We start from the raw sequence: 24,196 nt of genomic DNA, 5'->3' as shown, positions 1-24,196 counted from the left end.
TCTGAGATCAGATTTGGAATCAGCACCCTGAAATTAGTCTAAAACAGCTGCAGAATTCCAGGCCAGAAATTTTTTTTTTTTGTTGAGCAGTGTTATTCCTCCTTCACTGTGCCTGATAGAATTCTACGGGCCGATTGACGACCCAGTGCTCACCGATTAACTCCAGGTCGTTTGCTCATTGGTGGCCGGTCACCTCCTTAGCACTCCGCAATCGCTACTGTAATCGTCCCGTGAATGTCACTTTTTAATTCCTCCACCCATGTTGAGGATTTGGTGTATTGGAATGAATGTTTCATCTCACCCATACTCTGTTCAATCACAATACTGCAGGTTTCAAATACTTCTTTTTCTGCTTTTCCCCTGACGCTGCTCGGCGTTGGAATTCTCTATTCCCAAATTCCCACAACCTTGCTCAATTCAAGAAACGTACAGTGTGAACTATTATCTATCGTAACTTCAATAAGCGCTGTTTGTTGCTGGCCACTTGGCATTTGGGCCTTTGGGCCTGGGCTCAGCAACCATAACATCAATAAAAAAAATTAGAATTGTAGATATCACTGCAGTGAAAGCAAAGCGAATGACAGTGTCCGTACTAAACGATGGCACTGGGTGGAGTTAAATCTCTTATTCGTTGGCCTCAGTCGTTGGTGAAAATTCCACATGCCTATGGCGGAGGGTCGTCTCTCAGCTGGACAAACACTATCATCCTATCATGTGAGCACAATTCTAAACGTGAACATATATACTCTTTGGTTCTTTCGGTAAAGTCACGTAGTTAGAAATCAAATAAAATAAATCACGACGTTTCGATTGCAACACAAGCAACCTTCATCAGGTGGGAACGACCACAGCAAGAAAAAATTGCTCATTTGTTGTAATTACTATCAGCAAAGTCATCATCATCAGCAATGACCATACCACTGCTGGATGAAGCCTTGCACAAGCTGTTGCCATTTCACAAGGTACTGCAATACAACATATCCACCTAGCATAGGCACAGGAGCTGATTTGATTGCTCCATCGCCACAGAGGGCATTCTCCTCGGAAACCAATGATTTCTCACGTGTATGAATAGTGACTGCATAATCGAATGCCATTATCGTGGAGCGACAAAGCTGCCAAGGCATTGCCTAACTACAACTGAACAAGAGAGTCACGTGCGAACCCACACTGCAGGGCTTCAACCTCAGGTGACCTCTTCATTTGGTCAGGCAGAACACAAGCCTATGAGGTTTCTTCCTGCCACGCAAATAAATCGTATGGCTTTACCCTCTGATTACCATCAACCCTTCAGCCTACCCCATTTCATAATCCCTGCGTACGCCAATGCAAAATCCACAGCGGAAACCTGAGGATATTCTAACAAAATAATGGGGCCAAAAAAAGGGTTTACCGGCAAACTGATTCTCTTAGGGATTGCATCAGTATTCTGAAGCTCAAAGCATTTTTCGGCATATTAAATTAAATAGATTACCCAAAAATTACAATGCATGTTTTGCCTCAAGTCCTTTACCGTCACTTAAGATGCAGTATAATGATTTATTGTGCTAACAGTAACAGTCATTGGTAGGAATGTAAAAAAACATGACAAATTCACACTATGGTAGTGTCCAAAATCAACTGATATGTGTGCTGATGTAGTATCCACCGTATTAATATTCTAGAATGTATTAGCCCTCTAAGCAGAGCATTTTGTAATATTTTATTTACTAAGGAAGCAGTCAGACATGATATGAATTTGAATAGGACTATGCTAATCTGCATAGATTTTGTGTGTGTGTGCACAAGTGTCCCAACTCATAAGGACTAGGCATGTGACAATGCATCTATTTATCGAGTAAATTCATTTTTATATTCATGATGCAAGTATCGAATTGTGTGTGGGGAGCAGTAGTGTAGTAGTTAGCGCGCTGCGCTACAAACCCGGCGACCCGAGTTTGATTCCCGCTCATGGCCAACACCACTGACGGTTATCTGAAACGATCGTGGGCCTCCCCTAAGTCGACTCAGCCTCAAATGAGTACCCGGTGCGATGTGTAAACATCACCACTGGGGAGACAAAGGCGGCCAGGTGTGGTGCTGGCCACCCACCCCCTCGTGTGCCGTGCCGGCCTTTATAGGTGCTCGCTAACAGCACTTGCCCCAACAGTCTGTTAAGGCCATACGGGGGAATCTTTGTCTTTGAATCCATTATTAATATTCAGGCTTGACCAAAAATGTACACATTTCAGAACCAATTATAAACAAAAGAACGCACTTTGAATTTCTAAAGCGTATAACTGCAAATGTTTCTCAAGACACTGCGCAAAACAGTTGGGACGTCTATTATGGGGGACTTATACTGTATATCTCTTTCAAGACTAAAGGCAGTCGGTCAAAGGCAGAGAAGATTAGCCTGAACATGAGCAGAGGCAGGAAGTCAACACCAACGAGATGGTAAAACATGGGAAGAAAATAAATAGTAGAATCATGAACCAAATCGCACAACACCCCGATTCACGATGCTCCATCGATTCTCTTGGCGGAGGGGAATGATTACGTGCCTAATGCGCAATTAGCCTGCGGAGCGTGGGAGGCACATTCATCGCTGGCTGTGGTTTTCTCGCTCGCTCGCATTATATCGGTACCTGCGGGTGGCTCTGGCTGGTCACCGTGTGGAATGCTGCCAAATGCTGCATGGGGAAATTAATTGTTGTTATGTTGATCCCGAAGGCCCTCGGAGTCCTTTGAAGCAAGGAGTTCCTTTGGCATAAAAATACGCGTCACAAAAAAAAACACTTTAGTTTTTCCACACATCTCCTATAAGAAAACAAGTTGCGGGGTAGGAATGAGATCTGAAAGGTAAATAACAAAAGCAAATCAAACAAATTATTGGCACCATTTGAAAGAATTGTGATGTGATATTCTCCGGATTATCATACGACTCAGTAAGTAAGCCGCAACCCAAACGTCAACCCGATGTGAGTAAAGTTATAAAAATATGGTCACACAGACAGACAGACACTTACTGAATTATAAGATGCACCCCCCAGCTTTTGCTCTAAAATACAGGGGAAAGAAGTGTGCCTTATAATATGGAGAAAATGCAGTATGTGCTATAATGTGCCTCATCTTTTAACAGCAAATTTGTATAATCTACTGATGGAACAAGGTCTCCCCATACCGTATCAGTTGTGGGGGATGTTTGCACATACTTTTACCATGCAGGGCAGTGTGGATTGAATGGATGGGTACCCAGGAGAGATCACTCACTACTTGTGTTAGCCGTGACCGGGAATGGAACTCAGGTAACTGGATTCAGAGCGCAGTGTTCTGGGCACTATGCCACTGCTCCACCACCATGTCTTATGATGTTGCGTGTAAAATAGAAACAGCTGAGCAAGGCGTTTTTTTTATTATTACCTCTAAATCCCATAACTTGCTCCAGGGAGGCATATCAAATAAAACGACAGTCACGCTATGAAGAAGTGAAAAAGTCAAGTGTGCACACGCAAGCGTGCCTGCACGTTCCGTTGTGAAAATGGGAATTGGACATGCTACTTTGCTGTGGTCATCAGTGCGTCAATATCCCGCAGATTAGCACTATTAAATATAACGATTATTCCTCGTCAAGTAAAGTAAAAAGAAATGGAAGACACAAATGACGTAGTTTGCAATAATGCAAGTGTTGAGCGTCAAACTATACATTTAACAGTAACCTTCGTCTATATTTATGTAATATAAAGGAACACTGGAAAGCAAGACCCACACAAAACTGTGCCACGTATCACTAAAGTTACGCCAATCTGAACATACCCACACACCTACCGGATTATAAGATGCACCTCCAACTCTTACTTTTTTCATGAATGACGCAAGCATCACCCTACTGCCACCCTTTAAAAATCCCACTTTGTGCAATGGACATCAATCATTCTCACTAAATCATAAACCTCGTATTTATTTTTGTTTTTAACCTGTAGCTGACGAAGTCGGGCACAATGCGGGCGGCCGCTAGGATGGGCCCTGCCGGGTCCTTCAGGGGCTTCTCTACGGACCGCAGCAGCACCTGCCATGCAAAACAACATCCGTGTCAGCTACTCACTCTCAATGTGCAATTGCCATACATAAAAAAAGACATTTTTGGGGGAGGGGGGGGGAATTGTACACATAGTAAATTGACCGGCAGTTGTAGTGTCTTCAGACAGCTTGTGAGTGGCGATGTACAGCTGCTCAATCTGCCCAACTAACGGTTTTGTTTTTTTGTTTTTTTAATTGTGTTTTGTGTACTGCGTATGTATACGTGTTGTCTTGTCTTAATACGCTCCTGCAATTTGACGCTTTACACATTTAAAGTTTCTAATTACTGGAGAAATATGGTCAGTTCATTGGTATGAGTAAGATGGATTGTGGCATCACAAGACTGAGGGATTACAACAGTGCGGGGAGGCCTTCATTCAGCAGTGGAGAGACAATGGCTGCCACTGATAATGAGGTTGACATAGGATAATGTAATCCCATCTTTTTCAAAGTTGACTTTACATTTGTTCAATTTGGCAGAAGCATTATGTAGAGCCTTTGACATTTTCAGGTTACAGTGATAGGAAATAAATGAGTAAACGTATTATGTAAAGTTTCTGCAATAGTTAACTAAAAATATAATGCATAATTACCAATTACTGTGAATGTATTAAGCATTATAAGAATTGTAGAACTACCACTGGACGTTCCGTTATTGGTTTATTTGCGCTGAAATAATTGTTAATCCTTTGGTCAATAGTTATATTTATGATAATAAACAATGTATAGCCCCTTGCTAATCAACTGCTGGATGAAGGTCTCGCCACACCATATCAGTCATCTGGTCCAACACCATGTGAGACTAGGCTCTAAGGAAAGCTGTCTCGGGTGTAGACCAATCAACTTCAAGGACAGTGCATACATTATCAGAGTTGTTTTTTGATTTGCATTACGACTGCAGGTATTGTGGACTATGCAAACATGACTCCTTGTAAAAAAAGGTGTCAGTTTTGTTGCCAGATAAAAGGGTAAAAAAACAATTATCATATTTTTTCTTCTGTCAAATGAGGTTCCAATGGAGTAGCGGGGGTTGTTTGACCATACTTCACCATGCTGGTCAGTGCCAGTTGGTGAGGTGCGTGCCCAGGACCAGTTCAGATATTGCTCACAAGCGATGCTTATCCGTAGCCAGGCATCAAACTCAGGTCACTGAGATCACAGAGCAGTGCTCCACCCATGTATATATATACACACTGTGCACTAATCCATCTCCTGGTGCATGTCTATGACCCCAACCAACTGAGTTCCTTTCTTGATGTTTACCAATACTGACGAGTGTCCACAAACGCAAGTCAGCGGTAAAAATGAAATGTAAAATGAAAGGAATTACAGTCACATACATTAGTTACAGCAGTCTATCCTACTAAAATTATTTGCATTACATGTGCAATTTAAGCCAAGGCATCACATGGCATTATCGTCATTCGGCAGTCTGCCTACTCCACGTAAAATAATTTGATGCTTATTAAAAAAATTAGCATTTTTTGCTATGCTACCGAGGGATGGCCTAAATAAAAACCAATAGCCCAAATTTTGCACAAAATAAAATAAAACATGACAATAAAACGAGCCAGGCGTTGGTAGTTCATGTCTAAAGTACAATTGTGTTTCATGTGGGATTGGTGGATTGTGCACAGATCATCATGGTCACAAGACACCAACCTGCTGGGCTAAGAGGTGGTCAGTAGGCGGCAGTACAACAAGTAGGTTGCTAACATGTGTGGAGGTTTTTTAACAAAAATATCCCCACATATATGCGTGCGTTGTTATCCAAGTGGTCCAGATAATTCTCATATGAAAATCACTGCATACGATAAGGCATTGGCTAAACATCCCAAAAAAGGACACATCCTGAGAAATTCCAGATGCATTCGAGGCTTTCATGGATAAGTAGTGGACACTTGTTATTATTCATCATCATCACCATCATTAGCCAGGTCTCACAAAGCCTCTGCCAAATAATGCAATCCTGCGATGCAGCAATCCACCTAGCACCTGCACAAGAGCGTATTCATCACTCCATCTCCTTGATGGAATTCCTCTCGGATGCATTCTATTCCCTCGCTGCCACTCCATCTTTATTCTTGACCATCGGCCGTCATCCCCTCTTCCAGCGACGCATCCCGCCCAAGCCCACTAACTTTTCTTAACGAATTACGTCTTTAACCTGCAGATGTCCTCTAACCCAAGTGGTCATCTTTCAATCTCTTTGTGTAATTCCAACCGTCCATATGCCCCTGCTTCTCTACGCACTTTAGGGCTTTTGCATTATTATTATTATTTAATTCACCCTGGTGCTTTGCAGTAGAGCAAGGAAGTTGCGAGTTCAAATCCTGGTTGCGGGTCAACTCGGCCACAATCACCCGTCCAGGGTCAATAAAATGACTATCACTTTCTAGATAAGTAAACATTAGTTGTCCGACGCAGATACTCGCCCCTGTCATATGATAGTGGAATTCCCACCACTGGCTCAGGACTGCGACCGGAGGATGAGCACCGCCTCAATGCTCGTTTGAGCAGGAAATCACTTTGTCTTCGATTTGTTTGTATCATTACTACTACGCCTGCTAAAATATTCTAACAGGTGGAGGGGGGGGGGAGAGACATTTTGGCGCGGGGGTTGAGGATTGTGCAGCCGCGCCTGACCTCCAAGCTGGTGAAGGCGAAGCCGTGCTGCCTGGGAATGGCCTTGCCCTTCCTCACCACGCTGGCAAACAGCCGGATCCCAACCGCGATCCGCTTGTCAGGCTGAGGGCACCCAGGACGTTTTTCGCAAGGGGGTCATTCATTATCAAAACACATTTTTACACGAGCGCTCAACGTGTCGTCATTCACGCATGCCACTGCATGTGTGTCTGTTGTTGTTTTGTGTTTGTTGTGCAATTCACGTGTGCGTTACATGTATAGCAAAAGAAGCACGTGTCGAGCAGGTTTATTGAAGTAACTTCTTCACGTAAACTTTTGCCATTTCATTGCAGTAGTATTCATTCTTCAGGAAGGTTCCTGTTTTCCAATTTAAAGACCGCATCTGTTGTGTAAGTCATTAATTTAGATGTTAAAGTCTATGCACGTATAACGTAAACTTTGCATTGTTTTGCACATTATTCTACAGCCCCCTTAAATTGCTTTGCAAACGCGTACATTTAATTACATTTGTTTGGCTACGTCAGGTGGTTGGAGGGTATTATGGCAGATCGTTTTGCTTGTGAATCGTAATGAATAATGAATCGTAACATTGGCTACGAAAACCAACGTGTTCAGTCAAACAAAGCCGGTCTGCATTATTGCTGTGTTTACGAATTCACACATGTGTGTTTAGCTTTATTTACAAAGTAACTGACGGTATTTCAAGGCAAGACCAACGATTTGTTTTGGTAAATGCACGACAAAGTAGATAGCGCTAAAAAAACCAAGACATGCTTCTTTTCTACTGCCGTACATTATTGGAGCAGAAGTGACCTGGTGGCGAGATGTTTACTCCCTCGCCTGATATGCAGGAGGTCGTGGGTTCGATTCCCGCCCTTAAACCTGTATATTTGGAGTTTGCACCTTCTCCCCGTGGTCACGTGGATTTTTCTACGGGTCCTCCAATTTTTGCCTCCATATTTAGAAACAAGAGTTTGGAGTATTTGGCTGCTATAAATTTCCACATAAGCCACTTAGTCAAGCTATAAATTGTGGCCAGGTCACTGCTGATAAAGAGCTATATAGCTCAGTGGGCCTTACCTGGTCAAATAAAAAAAAAATTCTAGTTGTCTAGTTTACTTTAGGGAGCAGAGGTGATGGTTAGAGCAGAAACAAAATCACCAGAACAACTGAGCGAACGAGACGTTTAATTTCAGCTGCATGCGTTGGACAAACAACAAAATACCTTGACCAGTTCCAGGTGGTAGTGGTGGAACGGTTGCAAATACCAGACGGGCAACCTATAGCTGACTAGAAGCTCCTTGGTGTTTTCATCTGCCACGTTCACCACCACCACTGTGCAGGAAATGGAAATGTCAGTTTAACACGTAGACTTTGGCGACCATTTGAGAACAAAACAGGAGGATATCTCCACAAATCAGGCTGTCGCCTGATGATGCTGGTTGTAATTACCGGCAAAACGTCGTACTCGAATTATAATTGCCGTGGGTTTACTCTCCAACACACCGGTGTGCTGTGCTCGTAACAAATTGACACGTTTGTGTTTACGTGACAAACCTTACTAATTGGCCGTGTCGGGTGGTGGCAGGTTTAACGACAAGTTTATATTTACGCGATCTAAACCAATAAAACCTCTATAAATGGAAATTATTTTACATGGATGAACCTGCTCGGCAATACGACCGCACTTATTGTGTCGTGTTTGTTTTATCGATATGAAAGGGTCATATAGAGGACATAATTCAAAACATCTGTCCACAAGGGGCTGTCAAATACGGGTAAAAGGCAACAAAAGAACACTGGGGAAGTGGTGGCACAGGAATAAGTGTACTATGATTACAAGCCTGACGACCTGAGTTCAATTCCTGGGCCATGGCTCACATCAGTGAATCGTGGTATCTGTCTTAGCCGGTTCTGCACCCTCCCCAATGCTCATTCTCAGGGAAGCCTCGTTTGTTTAAACAAAAAAAAATATGTTCGTGTGTAGTTTGTTGTCCCGCCACCCTACACCTCTGATTAGCACGGTTGGCTAAGTAGGGTGCAAAAGAAGTTCAACATACATACATACATGGAAGACTTCATCCAGCAGTGGATTGACAAGGTACTGTAGATTATATTAGTATAAAAAAGACACCTAACAGGCTTATTATAAAGACTAACATTTGAATGTGATAAGAACACTTGTTCCTCTTAGGGCATCCCATAATGGCAGAGTCTCCCTGTGTATAGATCATATACAACAAACATTGCACAATACACGAAAACCTGTACTAGTGCTCTCGAATAGAAACTACGACAATACTAACAAATGTCTATGTGTATAAAATGAATATTCTTTTGTTAACTCGATGGATTTATACCACTACAATACAAACGTTTATAGAATGCAGTTTAATACATAGTGTGTGGGTATCCCCTCGTGTATTGAAATAGGTCAGATTTTGATTATCACGCATTGTGAATATAAATTATCTCAACGGCACATAATAATAGATACCCTCCGCCTTCATCAGTGTCAGTGTTGAAAAACATGTCACATCTTGGTCATATATTTTAATTTTGTAACAAAAAATATTTTTACTGTAAGTTACAGCCCCATTGTCAATCACCTGTTGGATTCATGACTGTAATTTGTAGAATACAGTCTTCAAGAGCATCAAGAAGGCTATTGTGTGTCTCCGGTGTCAAAAGCAGTGTCGGGATGAAGCAGAATGAGGTGTGAAAGTGAACCGTGGCCACAGGAAAGATGACCATTGACCACGTGATGAGAGGCAATCTCATCTGAAAGGCCAGTATAGAAGCCGGGTTAAATTGGGTTGAGTGGACAATGGCGTGTCAACTGCTCGATTAAGTATGGGTGACTCTTGCAGATACTTCGCTGAGGATTGGAACGCTAGATTATACCATGGTAGTTGAGATCGGGGATTTGGTTCAAGTGAGATATTTTTTTCCCTTAGGACGAAGGTAATGGCAGCAATTTAGAGGTGCAGAAGGTAATACGTAAATAAATAATGTTCCGCTTTAGGGCAAAAAAAACAATCAGCTTTGGGGGGAAAATGCTTGATTCAAGCCGGCATTTCAGTTTCGCTAATCCAATTCAATGGCTGCAGACAATTTCCAGGGGACACCCGCAGAGAGATTCGGAAAGAGGCATTCATGGGTAAATGCATTTCAAGTTCATGCCCGAAGAATGGCTAGGCCCTGCTGAATGAGAATGAAAACTGGGACATAAATGTGACACAAGAGCCAGTCACATCACGAAAGACAGCTCTGTCAATCAGTCGGCCTGAAGGTCATATTTCATTCCTCAACATTTACATGTTGAAATAATTTATTCCAATTACCCCCTACCCCAATATCCTTATTTATATTAGCCATGGTCCATAACAATAAAAATGGGCTGAGAAATGTTAGTCTGAAAGGGGTTTTGTTTTAAATCCAACTCTTGGGCGCAAATGCACATGGTACTTATCGAGAGTTATTCCAGTAAACTTGCAGGCGGTAATAAACTAACAATCAGAATCCAAATGTGTTAAGACAGCATGGCCAGGTTTAATCACACAAAGAGGTAATAAGCAAACCACCTGCAGTGCCCGGAAATGACAGCATACGGTAAGCCGGCAACCAAATTTGGGGAATGACCAATGGTCACGAATAATAACGGAGTGGCAGCCAAGTGACTGAACGTGTCTGAGAGGGTACCAACCGAGGAGATGGAGCAATGAAATATCAGCTCGTGAGCAGGTGCTATGTGGAGTATTACTTCGCAGCGATTGCAAGAGGTGGCAGCCGCTTGGAGAGGGCTTCATCCAGCAGTGGATTAATAATGATTGATGATGTTCATGACGACGATGATGCACCTGTTTATTAAACCATACCTTCATCATCTGCCTTGTTCTCGTCTATCTCCACACTGACGGTCTCCTCCCACGAAGGCGAGTGTGTGGCCTGGCTGCTGGCGTGCGTCACGCCCTGGGCTGCCCTGCTCTGCTGCTCGTCTGTGCCGCTCTTTCTGCCGGTGCAAACAATTCCAGAACGAGGAATAAATATCGCACAATGAATGTTTTCCAACATGCGTTTTTTCATCTTTTTTTAGATAGCATACGTAGGTTGAAGATATCGCGTTGCATTGCTCGAAGGGATTATGAGCTACGGTGAAGAATAATGATGGGGTGGCGGCCGAGGAATGGACGTGTCCGCTGTGGAAGGGAAGGAAGAAATCCGCAAGTGGGGTGGGTGTCAGGATCAGAGGAAAGGGTGAATATAATTGTGTTTTTACAAAGGCAAACTTACAATGAATATATGTAAAACCTAACACATACTGTACCAGCAGTGATCAGGGATTAATTTCTAATCGAATCCCCCCCCCCGCCTCAGAAATATTTTCTCAAGAGCTTGGCTCACAAACAGCTTCGGTTGAAATAAAGCCCTGGTCGTGGTCATGGTATGGATACACTTTCACCCACAATGGGAACGTGGCATTCCCATCAGTGCCTCACGGCCACCAGTGGAGATCAGCATAGATCCCGTGGTGATTTGAGAATGGAGATGCTGAACCTTTTCAAGTCTGTATAGTTTTTTTTACAAGTTCAATGTCATCAGGTGACTGCTGCATCTTTTTTTTTACCGGCCTACTCCAAATATAAATTACAAGGTAGTATACAAATAAGTATAGATTGTTTAATTTTACCTTTGTTCAAGTACGTTTTGTTCAACTTGTATAATTACTATACGTAAAATTGGCCCACAGTGCTACAGACCATCAGATTAATTAATTCAATGTTTCAGGCATTAACACTACTGTTCATATAATGCAAAACCACATGAACAGTGTCCATTCATAAACTATTAATTCAATCCATTTAAGAGCCAATTGATTATTTTTCTCTATCGTTCCTGCATTGTCCCTGCTTTGTACTCTATTTTCTTTGGTTGTTATGTTTAAAAAAGACATCGCAATGAAAACAAATACAATGAGCGAATAGCACATACAGTTTTGCCTAGTGCCATTCGCGTGTTGCTTTCAATTTGTGCTTCTGTAAATCCTGTAGAAAATTCCCTGTTCACACTGGCACGATGGAGCCATCTGTAATTGAATGCTAATACCAGCAATGCATTCCAGAAGCACAAACCGAGTCAGATGACTTCAAATCCCTCTAATTGGGCAAACAGGCCGAGAGGCAGGCTGGGCTCAGACGGCTGGCTAACAGAGGGTCCTTGTGTGTGTAGGCAGTCTCGGGGGGAGTTCAGCCTTATCCCTGTGATGTAATATTTATGGCCTGGACCTCCACGCGCTCCCTCTCAAAACACAAACTAAGCGCACACGATAGCCTCAAGCGTGAGCCGAGGCTCTCCAAAAGGGATTAACGGTGGCCTCTCCTTCCCTTCGCAAATATTCATCAGCCAATTAGCAGATCAGGTGGTTTCATGCCTAGAGGTATGAGCACATATGGTTGGATTCCAGATCAGATTTTCAATTGATGTGTGCAAACCAATTCTTAGCTCCAGCTGTACAAAATAGCACGGCTTTCCTATTTGCCACTTTACAGTAAATATTATTTTTCTCACGCACAAAGTAAATCTTCTGGTTATTTAAATCGCGTGCGCATCTTAATAATTTTCCCTACCCCAAAGTCATTTTGCTGGTGCAAAAATGTGTTGGCTTAAGTCATTAAAGTGTATTGGCAAGGTGAAGGGAATTTCCATTAAAATCAGTCGGAGAACATCAGCGAGGCATAAAATCAATATTAAAACCAGACCAGGCCTAATGAAAAATTGATGACACCTCACTTCCTTTCACAGTCTGGGCCGTGCCTGAAGGCCATGATGTTTTTTTAATGTAAAATTGTTCAATGTAAATTACATACATACAGAATTCAGTCCCAAACACATGTGGAATTTAATCGTTTCGACTACTCAAAAATAATACTTGCTCAGAAATGAGCAAACCCCCTTATATGTCAGTAATGTACACGTTTGTAATGTAAACAAGCTAAAATATTTTCCTTTGTTTCATGAAGTTATACATATGATGAAATACTGTTTTACATTGATGTTTTCTGTGGCATTTTCGAACCGAAAAAGTGTGTAAGTATGAGTGTATGTAAAACATTTTTTTAAAGATATTCAAATGCTAGCCGTTTGAATGGGGTACAATTCACAGCCCTTCATTATCATGCACAGTATTCCCATTATTATAAAATCACATGACATCTTTAATTGCTATAATATGTCATTGCCAATAAGAGAAATACTGCTAGTTGTATGTTTTAAGGAGTATTGAAATAGCATGCATTGTTAAACAAAAACTAAAAAACTGAAAATAATCAGTGTTCGTGATCTATGTGACTGTCCCGAAAGTAGATATGAATTCAAATCACAGTGCATAGTCCATGAGGTGAGAGCAGATATTTCACTTGTTCATACCAAAGTGATAATCGGAGGTGCAGGCGAAGGACACAAACTAAACACAATAAGCAGTTATAAAGAAATGGGTTTACAATCTAGATCTAAAGTGCATAGTTCCTGTGACTCCCTAATATCGAAATGAAGAGCACTCCAGATGGCCGCAGAAGCAGCATCTGAAAGCGCGTGATGCGGTGACCGTCTTTGTTCGATGGTTAGTCAAAAGACACTGCGAGGATGACCGAAGTTTGCGTGATGGTTTAAAATGTGGCCAATAGCAGTGAATTATGTGATAACCTTATCAACCATGTAAATACATAGGCACGACTAAAGTTGTTTTACTTTAGGTTTTACCAATTTATGCTCTGATCCATGGAAGAGCATTAATGTATTAAAATTACTACTAAGCGCCCCCTGTTGAACAAGATTTCGACACGGTGCAACTAAGCTACAAAATACGCAGGATACATAAATCGCGATCCCAGAAGAGGGGAGAACAACATGTAAGTGCATCTTGTTGTTGTTGTTGTTCTCCAACTGACAAAACACCGGAGCTATAAGTGTCCCAGGAAGATTACCCAGGACAACTACCTCAAAACAGAGAGAGCATTCTGGGGAAACTGAGAGAGGTGGCAAGCGCCTCGGCAAAACTCGCACTTAAGCCCAAGCACGTGCCCTCCTTAAACGTCTTGAGCCCCGTCGCAGCCTAAAACGCCGTGGACACCAACAAGGGTAGCACAGTCGGGTTTTTTACAATCGGGTTTAATTGTCTTTTTATATTAAACACGATCATTTGAGATTGGGAGAAATCCGGTTTAATTGGTTCTAATTGCAGAACCGCACTTCTCAACGATGGGCTTCATCCATTCCAAGCGAAGGAACTCACTGGCGGTGCCCACGATTGTGGAGAAGCTCGTGTTCATCACGACCAACCTGCCCGCCGCATTCTACGACTACCCCGTGCCCGACGACTCCCCCGAGTACGAAGCAGCACCGACGAGGAAGCTGCCTTGGATCAGAGTTTCGTATTCATCAAACCAGGTTTTAATTCCCCGAAATCGGGTTGAATTGTATTAAAGAAAAAACCCGATGCCTGCCGCTGTAAAAATCGGGTTTTTTTCACCCACGGACACCACCCACCACCACAATCTCCACACCACTATTTTACACGGCGTTGTTGTTATCACGTGACGATGATACGGGTTGGAAAGCCTCATCGGTTAATGAATCGGCTCACACTATATGCACTGAATGACGTGTGTAAGAAGCAGTGTGCAGCCAACGTTGTTTATGCTGCATTGAAATGGGCTCACATAGCCCACATTAACCTTAAAGTCAATACCGTTCACGGCAAAACGATGTATATAATTAACGCTCGAGTCGAATCTCATGCCTGGTTTGCTACAATTCGAAGAATCGCCGAAGGTGAATCGTTGCACTGTCCTATGGCAATACACTTCATAATCATTGGTGGTGACAAGTTTCATCAGATCCTTACAAATGACTGAAATAACTATTGTTAACCATGATATAATCCCATTCATTTTCATGCTTTTTGTTTATGCACAATGAACATTCCGATACTGTCATATTTTTGTGTGTGTAACATATATGCTTTGTGCCAAAATAAGAGTTCAGTGGCAGCTGCACTTAAATATACCTCGAACGGTTGCCAATCATACAATGTGGTCAACATCGCAAGCTTAGGACTGGCAATATCTTCTCAATGGAAATTTGCACTAATCTCACAGGCACTCGCATACGACTGTCTCACTGACAACAGCTCAGACGAAAGATGACAATGTCAAATCAAGACACGTGCATTTGTGAACATTTTTAAGGCAACGGTACGAAACGCGCGCACGCTCTCGCATTTACGAATACCGATGAGAGACGTGAACACGACTAAACAACGACGCCTAGGACAACAATCAAGGCGGGTTCGTGCCTCTGCATGCATCCGAGCCTCTCATCTGCAGCCTGTCCATCTCCCGGCCCAAATAAAAGTTTAATGAAGCGGCGCATTGGGGACAAAGCTGATGATTTGCCGATGAGGTGGAGACGGACGTGCCGCTCCCCGTCTCTGAAGAGCAACGTAGTCGATTTGCAAAGCCAATGGGAAGGGATCAATATGCCTTCCATTATGGCCAAGGAATTTAGCAACAACATAGATTGGTGTTTAAGCACTGGTCTAATTGGCAGCGTTGTACCCTTGCCTTCAATATCTTTGGATAATGATGATAATGAAGATTGCGCGGGTCGTCTAGGTGTAATGTGTTAATAACATCTGAAAGGGCTCGTGATGGTAAAATGTCAATACACAGTGCATTGAGGTATACAGCATACGAGCAAACATGTATCACGTGCTCTAGTTTTAAAATAAAGTCCATGCGTAAGCCTTATTCTCTACAAATGGAATACGACAAGTCGAAATTAAGTCGTCCTATTTTGTGAATTCTACGGGCTGCCAAGCCACATCAGGGTTGCAGAGCTGAGTGTCAGATCAACTGTCTAAGGCCCTGCAGTGTGCGGGTTTTGCTCTGTCAAGTGCCAAACTCGTCACTATAGAGACCTGGAATGGAGGTCAAACGAAAGTGGGGAGCAAGAAATGGGCTTCTGATTCGGTGGGATTTAAACAAAGGCAGGGGCTGTCTCGCCGGCTGTCTAAACACGGTCAGCAGCGATGTCGTTGAGTGAGTAAGGAGGAAGAAATGCAATACCTCCCAATGCCTCATCAATAACGTCGAGTGACATTCACAGACAGCAATTATCGCTTGCGGTCAAAATCCTAAATATCATCTTATTTGTCTGTAATATTTGCGCATGTTAAGACTGAATATGCGTACTTTAAAGTATATTCGCAGCCAATTATACAACAGATTATAATTTTTTTTTTACTTTTGTTAAATAGTGCCACATATATAATTTACTTATTTATTTTTCATCTACCAGTCATACACATTTTGAGAAAACAACTGACCTCTTTCCAACATTTTAAATACATTTTACAACATTCCTGCATCACAATTGAGCATATACATGGTGTCAGAACTGGGTGGTTGAAATCTTGGCAACATATTCCTTGTGGCATTATCAGCAGAATGTCAGGCATGGGGGTTGTTTGGTCATACTTGACCACGTTAGTCAATGAATCAGCGAATGGGGGGGGGGGGTTGTATGGGAGATGCACCAGAATTGGTTCACGTATCATTCCGTTTAGAGCAGTGGTTCTTAGCCTGGTGATGCGAGGTGCCCTTTCTGGAGGTGCGAGACATGGCCACATTTTTTTAGAAGGTAAAGCATCGAAAGACAAATTAAGCACGGGCACGTAGGTACAATCACTCCGTTTCATCAAACCTTTGTATTTATTAACAGACATTTGTTTCACGATTAGAAAACCAAGGCTGCAGTAAAGGTTAAGAACCACTGGTTTAGAGGGATGAAACTCAAGTGATAAAATATGAACAGTACCAGGTATACTAATAAGGGTTTTCCCCTTTTTTTGGCAACAAAACTGACACCTTTTTGCAAGGAATCATGCTTACATTAACCACAATACTTGCAGTCAAATGCAAACAAAAAAACGTACTCTGATAATTTATGCATTGTCTTTGAAACTGATTGGTCCACACCAGAGACAGCTTTCTTTAGAGCCTCGTCTCATATGGTGTTCGACCAGATGACGCCAAAAGGCGCAGATAAAACTACAAGGTATATGTGGTGAGTTTGGTTTAATCAGCCTAGCTCAACCTGCTGTCTAATTATCCTATTTTTTTTAATAATAAATGATACCTTGCGGACGACATATATAATATACATCTCCATTCATCACAACATTCCAGCCACAGCATTTAAACAGCCGATACAGACATTACACGTAGGGCAGTGGGGGAGAACCTATGCCCTATGATTGCATATCACGTGACCCGCACAGCCACGTGAGGCCTTCGATATTTATCCACCACTGCACCTTAGCCGCACTCATCGGGTACGAGAGGGGGGCCCACTTTCGACGTGGCGATACCGCATCCCTAAATTCGGCACGCTCAGTTACATCTGACCGACGCATGCGGTAATGTGCGTTCCCGCCTTTGGCGACACCAAATTTGAAAGTTTTCTTTGGCAATCGGTATAGGAAACAGTTCCCCCCCGCCGCCGCCATCCCCGATATAGAGCAAGGAGCGAGATGGCGGCAATGAGGGATGATCTCCGCGCTCGCGTCACGCGCAGCACTTACACGGCGGCGAATGGCCGTGGGACTCCTCCGTCGCTCGGCGGGGGCAGGCTGCTCACGCCGTGGAGAATTAGCGTCACCATCTCCTTGCCCGGGCGCGACACGTGCCAGGAATTCGTGGCGGCATTGACGGGCGGCTCCGAGGGCCTCGCTGCTCCCTCCATTACCTGGGCCAGATGAATATTTCACATTTCTAAGGCACTGTGCATGCTCTATAGAATCACACACACACATGTACAAGTTACGGCGAGTGACATTGACAATCAAAAGCGATGGCAATTGTAAACATTGAGGTTAGTGTTCGTAGCAGATTTAAATTATTCTTTTTGTTCCATGTAGGAATTGTGCATTTATCTGTGCTGAATTATTGGCAATGAAGCTCGTTTTTTTCATGCACTATGGTTCAGCACAACTTGATGCAATTGTATGCAGTGAGACAGTCGATGGTGTTGATTTCAACATGCAGTAGTGTGAATTAAGGTTTTGAAATATTCATGAGTAGGAATGCATTACAAGAACAACATGTAGGAAAAAAGCCTATGGTAGTTATCCAACTCTCCTGTCTTTTGCAGTAGATTATTTTTCAGTCACGGACACATTTCTCAAAACAGACTCCATAATTCTTGACAAATCAGTTCACGTGCAGGTGATTGGTGGATTGTTTAATCACAGGATTGTGAGAGGTGTTGGTGACTTAGGGGGGAACTTCATCCAGCAGTGGATTGACCATGGCTTACGATTATAAACATTTTTTACATAATTACTTTTGTTAAGGGTATGAGTAATATCATTTAAAACACACTCAATTTACTAACGTAATCATTTCCTCAATAAACGTCACTCCTGATTCTCTTCACACATGGAAATATTACAACAATAAATGCAGCTATTTTAATACCATTTCCAAAGGTTCTCTTGACATCGCTGAATTTTGTATAAAAATGTAATAGTTTTGAGTAGTGAGATTATTTCCATATGCATATGATTTTAATTGTTTTATACCGAGTGAAATTAAACATGTACCAACATATTTTCTACAAATATTTACGAAAAGGTTCTAATATCTTTAATATTAATTATTCAACGAGAAGTCTTACGGCTTTTGGAACCGAAGGCCTGCGTTTTACTTCTCACCCCATGACTAACATCAGTGAAATGTGAATTGTGAGCTGAAGAATTGATATTAATAAGTGATTTTATGCATCGTTCCACCCCTAATATCAATACATATGCAAATGTGTCTCTGCTTCAGAATGTATCCGAGGTTAAAACGAAAACATTTTATCCCGACTGAATCCATGACTGGGTGTCACTCAGAAGTCCCTCTTTGGTACAGGGCTCCTACAACCACCGGTGTTGCTGATGAAAAAACTCGGCTCACAATCAAAACATCGTGAGTTTAATCTCAGATGATGGGGGTGGGGGGGTCACGACTTCCTCCAATCCCATCTCTGTATTTGAAGATACTGGTCCCCCACCAGAGGAAACATGAAACTTATATCACGAGCCTCGGGACACCGATGGGTATGAGCACCATCTCATGTATGTTAAACTTCTTTTGCACCGTACCTAGCCAACCATGCTAATCGGAAGTGTGGGGGAAGGACAACAAACTAAGGACAAAAATCAGTTCGAGACAAGTGAGCTTTCGACCTATATTTAAAAGTGCATAGCTCCAGTGGCTTCATAATATCAGAAGGAAGAGTGTTCCACACGGCCGCAGAAGCACATCTCAAAGCAAGCGATTTAGTGGCCATCTTTGTTAGATGGGTAAGCATCTCCTCATGCTTGTTTGGCTATTGAAACACTAAACAGTTTTTTTTGTCCAAATGACCTGGAATGCACCCAATTCCATCAAATATCAGAAATAAAGCAGGGTTGAGAGCCCAGATATTTGCTGGATTGGTGACCAGCATTCACAAACAGGTTGCTAAAGGAGGCTGCCAGACTACATGGTGGGTAGCAGAGGGCAGTGCAGAAAAATAAATACATGTTGTACTAGAATGCTCTGCTCCTACTTCTATGATCCCCGCATTCAAAAGGACGTTCTTATTCAGTCCGGTGACCACGTTCTTATTCAGCATGATGTGGTCAAATAACCACACACAGCCGAGGAAGGTCCTTATCCAGCAGTGGATTGACAAAAGGCTGTAAATATACAAGTATATAAATTACAATTGAACATTTGTTTAAAAAATGATTGAGCCAACCAACTTACGACTCATGCCATTATATGTTCAATTGTCAAAACGTATCAGAAATATTGCAAATCGACAATGTGCCAGGGGGTGCTGATCCTTCTCCAAACTTTGTACTTATTCCGCATCTATTTTAAAATGCACTCTTGCTTCCCCTCAATCCCAATAGACCGGTCAGTGTTTTCACATCCATGTGCTCGCATCCTCAATGCAGAATATTCATGAGGTTCGATCCTCTCATTTCCCAGAAGGAGGCAGGTGCGGTGCTGCTGTTCCGGCTGGGTTGGTCTCTCTCTCCATGCTCGGCGAGCCCCAATGTAGAAGTGCAACAGGGTGCTTGGAGTGTGTGATTTACTGAGGCCGCAAACCACACGGATAGCAACCGGTGGTGGTGGCGGCGCTAGGCATAAGCAAACCAGGCAAAATCTTCGGGCCCGCCACCCCCCCCCCGCACAGCTCAAGGGGCCTTAGATCAATGAAAACGATGGAGTGCATAAAATGTCGGCTGAAATTCAAACCATTGGAAATCATAACGTCAAAAAAGTCAATGAAGCTCGCTCATCTCTATCTTGTCTGCATCTCTTCTCTCATCTCACGGCATCTCTGTGTTTTTGTCTACAATTTTTCTTAACTCACTACATCTAAATCTCTTGGCTCTAGCTCACTAGGAATTTAGAAATTGGAATCGGGCCGCAAAAAATAATTTGTGTTTCGGGCCCCCCACCCCCCAATGGGCTTCCAACAACACATGGCTAGCAGCCCCTCTTAATCTCTACCCCCACCTCCACACCACCATCAACCCCCCCTACCAAAGCACCCCGAACCAGCGGTCTCCCAAGGTGCACTGTGCCCGGTCACGGCGGCCCAGCCATCAATGTTTTGCCATTTCAAAAATGTATTTTTTCTTTCACCACCACCGCCGCCGCCTACTGAACCCCTAAGCCTCTCCCGCAAACTACTCCACAAAACAAGAGTTGTTTGATAAGCAAACCTACATTGTAAGACAGCTGTGAAGCTACTGTTAAATTATTGCTGGCGATTATTATCATTTTAAAACTTATTTGCAAAGTCTGCTGTTGCTCACAGAAAAAACGACAGAAACACGAGGCGGTATTTAACAAATGCTGTAAGTGGATTGCCTTTTGGATTTTATTTTTTTCGCCACGAATGTTCTCGTGCAGTACATCTGCCAGAGACGAGGCACTGTGTCAAAGCCCCCCGCAATTGAAATGCGCGATATTGATGTAATACATTTTTAAGGAACGTGTAAATCATAATCCACTGTTCCCGTTATTTTAGAAACCGAATCTACTTGAGTCCCCAAAGGCAGGCAAGTGCACCTATGACAGCCGCATGTCTAATTTGCATGTCTCTCCCATGTCTTCCGCATGAACTATAGAGAAGAAGAAAAACAATCATACTTGCAAGGTCCCAGTTGCAAATCACTAAGCTTTGTGCATCGGCAGTGAACACTACTAACGCATGCAATCAGCGCCAATTCCTTGGCGCACAATAGGTGTGGTATGGTCTGGCGGCATCTATGAATGCTGAAAAAACACGTACAGTGATGCGAGCTGTTACTTCAGTCTACTGCTGCCAGGAATAGATTGCTTCTCGTACGCTAATTTGTCACCAGAGCAGTGATTTTATGATGAACGTGTTATCCACCTTTGAACCTTGCACACTCTTTTAGCTGGTCAAATTAACAGCTCACTCTATATATTATAAAACTTATTAAATACCTCCCAGCATGAATGTAGGAAATGAGCAATAAACAATAATGGTGGTTGATAAAGTTTGGGTAAAGATGAAACCCAAGACTTCACTTGTTCACGCCACTGCTTCTGAAAAGGCCTGAAAAGGCCTGAAAAGGTGGGCATTTTGGCCTACTCTTTCAAGCTGCTGATTGACTAACCGTGGCGTATCCCATTCATATCACTGGATGGAGAGGCAATGTGAGATTTATTAAGAAACTCGGCCCTTGTTTCCGCAACCGCGCCGGGCGATAGAATCGAACCGGCGGCCTCTGCATTGGAAATCCAGTGTGGTATCGATTACACCACGGCGTGTGGAATGGACCGTGATATCTGCCTGCATCTAAAACCAATAAGCTAGACTTTTACGTTCAAGATTGGTGATCTGAGATTTTGTAGTGGGAATTAATTACGAGTGGAGGGTGGAGAAATGAACGTTCAACGTGTGTTTGCTAACACCGAGACAGCCAGAATGAATGTCCTGTAGGTCTGGGGAATTCGCTGTGATGGACAGCTGAGGGTTGATGGAAATGTTAGCCCCGTCATTGCAACATGAGCATTGGGTCACGTTCCCTCATCACGGCATACCCTGGGGAATGAAGGCCAGACATGAAACCAACCAATTTCACATTGAAATTGGCATTTAAAAAAATAAGAGAATTGCAATGTTATTTTTTCAAATGTTGCCATTTATAGATGAAACGTTTGGCGTGAAAAAAGGAGATTACTGTTTCAAACGAGTAAGCTTTGTGTGTGATCTTGTGATGTTACCAAAATGCGTTATCTGAGTAGTTAAATAAATAAATGACGAAATTTTATCCACACATTCTCAACACATATCTGTCTATTACAACTTTAATATCACTGTTTGTTGCTGGCTGCTTAGCGTTTGAGCTTTTGGGCCTGTGCTCAGCAGCTGTGATTATAAAGGAAAACAATCGAACAGAGGATGAAGGCCTCCCCATGCCATTGTCAGTCGAGGATATGTTTTCGTATCACGCCATGCTGGTCAGTGCAGGATAATGAGGGGGGGGGGGTGTGGTGGCGGCACGAGTGTTTCTGATGCCACTGGCATTAGCCGTAGCCAGGAATACGAACTTGTGTCACCAGGTTTATAGCACAGTGGGCTAACCCCCGCACCCCCTAATTAGCACGGTTGGCTACGTACGGTGCGAAAGAAGTTGCAACATAATTTTGAAGCTTTCGTGACCGCAGGAATTACTCTTTGGTTCTTTCGGTAAAGTGACGTAGAAATAAAAAACTTAAATAATAGAATACGACGTTTCGATTGCAACCCAAGCAGTCGTGTGTCTGTCTGTGTGCCTCCGTGTCTGTGTTTGGTCTCTCTCTCGAATTTAGTTCTACCTGATGACGACTGCTTGGGTTGCAATCGAAACGTCGTATTCTATTATTTAACTTATTTTATTTCTACGCGACTTTAACCGAAAGAACCAAAGAGTAAGTTCAACATACATGCATGATGAACATGCACCACCGCGTTACCCTCCCGTGTTTTGTTCAAGGTTTTAAATTGCTATGGCACGCGTGAGAGAAATGTGAGGATACACCACGGTGTCAAGGTCTCCGACACAGCCCAATACTCGTTTGAGAATTGAGACACTCAGCAGATAATACATGTTTAATGCCATGGAACTTTGTGTTTTATTGCTATGAAGCATATTAGAAAATGTTAAGCTCGACTCCTATTTTGGGGGGGGTTTAAATGCAAACTTTAACGATCACGAAAGAAACCAGACCCAAACACGACTCAGATCTGGTTTCTAATTAGCATGGAAGCGTAGCATAGCCCCAAAGGCTAATCTAGGCTTGTATATAAAGAGAGAGCTGTTCTGTATAGAATATTATCAACGTAAAAGTGTTCCTCGTCTCTTGCCACTACTGTAAATGCCACATTAAATCCTATATGGAGCAGATGGGCATATCCATACGACCACCATGCTTATTTCCCTCAAGGTGGTATTCATTTTAATCATTCTTGAGGTATAAAAGGCTGAATAGACCTCATCAAAAGGAGATGAAATTACCATTTTCTGACAGAGAAACTGTAGCTTTAACCAAAAGTGGACCCAAAAGTAAAGCCCTGCAAGGTATAAAATACACTTTCTGGTCGTCCCACGGGTGATTCGCTATGATGCTTGACATTTCTCTCTATGCACGGCAGAAGCACCCTGCACATGGAGCAAAGCGTCAGACATTGTACCGAAAACATCGGAGAGCTCAACAGCACAACCTTGATAACCAATTGCAGTAGTAAGGTGTTAACATATTTTTCTTCTCGTATTCCAAATACACATTTTCATCTACTCACCAAGTCAACGCTCTACTTCATTCAGAATGTTTCAAAACAAAATTGACCAAAACATTAATTGTGTTGGAACTTTTTTTTCTTATGCATTAATAAGGGTTCAGCATCATTCTTGCGAATACGATATCAGGACTTAGACGATCCATTCCACACCACAGGAAGCTGTGCCCAGCATGCCACTGCCATATTCCATTACACCACGTTTGCTCTTGATAAGTCGGCGTCAGCTGAAATATCGATTTCAGGCAGCATCTAATGTGCAGGGGCCAAAAAGTCATGAATAATGGAACAGCATTTTAAATCCTCAGCAAACAATGAAAGCTGCACCTGCAGCAAAAAAAAAATTGTTTCAAGAGCAAATCATCTCAATTTTTTTTATTCATGCTGCGCTGGAGTAATATACGAATGGAAAGTGTGAAGCTCCAGGATTTATATAAATTCTATATTTCATTCGCGTTGTAATGTCTGTTATGAGAAAAGCAAAAAAAAAATATATAAAGATTACCCGAGTTAGGCTACATGTGTACTGTTGGGACAAGTATTATTCGCGAGCACCGATGAAGGCTGGCACGGC

At 42.7% G+C, this 24,196-nt stretch overlaps 1 protein-coding gene across 1 annotated transcript in view; it reads right to left on the bottom strand.

Annotated features, from left to right (window-relative positions):
* Positions 1-24,196, bottom strand: part of LOC144741020 (coiled-coil domain-containing protein 33-like) — an 86,329-nt gene that overhangs the window by 32,178 nt on the left and 29,955 nt on the right. Inside the window, exons 5-10 of the mRNA XM_078623712.1 lie at positions 17,348-17,511; positions 10,584-10,717; positions 7,931-8,040; positions 6,706-6,807; positions 3,957-4,048; positions 2,628-2,742 (exon numbers count right to left, since the gene is read on the bottom strand). Coding sequence (XP_078479838.1) covers positions 2,628-2,742; positions 3,957-4,048; positions 6,706-6,807; positions 7,931-8,040; positions 10,584-10,717; positions 17,348-17,511 — 717 coding nt within the window. The remainder of the gene's footprint in view (positions 1-2,627; positions 2,743-3,956; positions 4,049-6,705; positions 6,808-7,930; positions 8,041-10,583; positions 10,718-17,347; positions 17,512-24,196) is intronic.

The sequence above is a fragment of the Lampetra planeri genome, chromosome 3 (genome assembly GCF_965212315.1).
Source record: "Lampetra planeri chromosome 3, kcLamPlan1.2.h2, whole genome shotgun sequence".
Taxonomy (NCBI): domain Eukaryota; kingdom Metazoa; phylum Chordata; class Hyperoartia; order Petromyzontiformes; family Petromyzontidae; genus Lampetra; species Lampetra planeri.
Note: the sequence above shows the minus strand (reverse complement) of the source record. Positions and strands in the feature narration are given on the sequence as shown.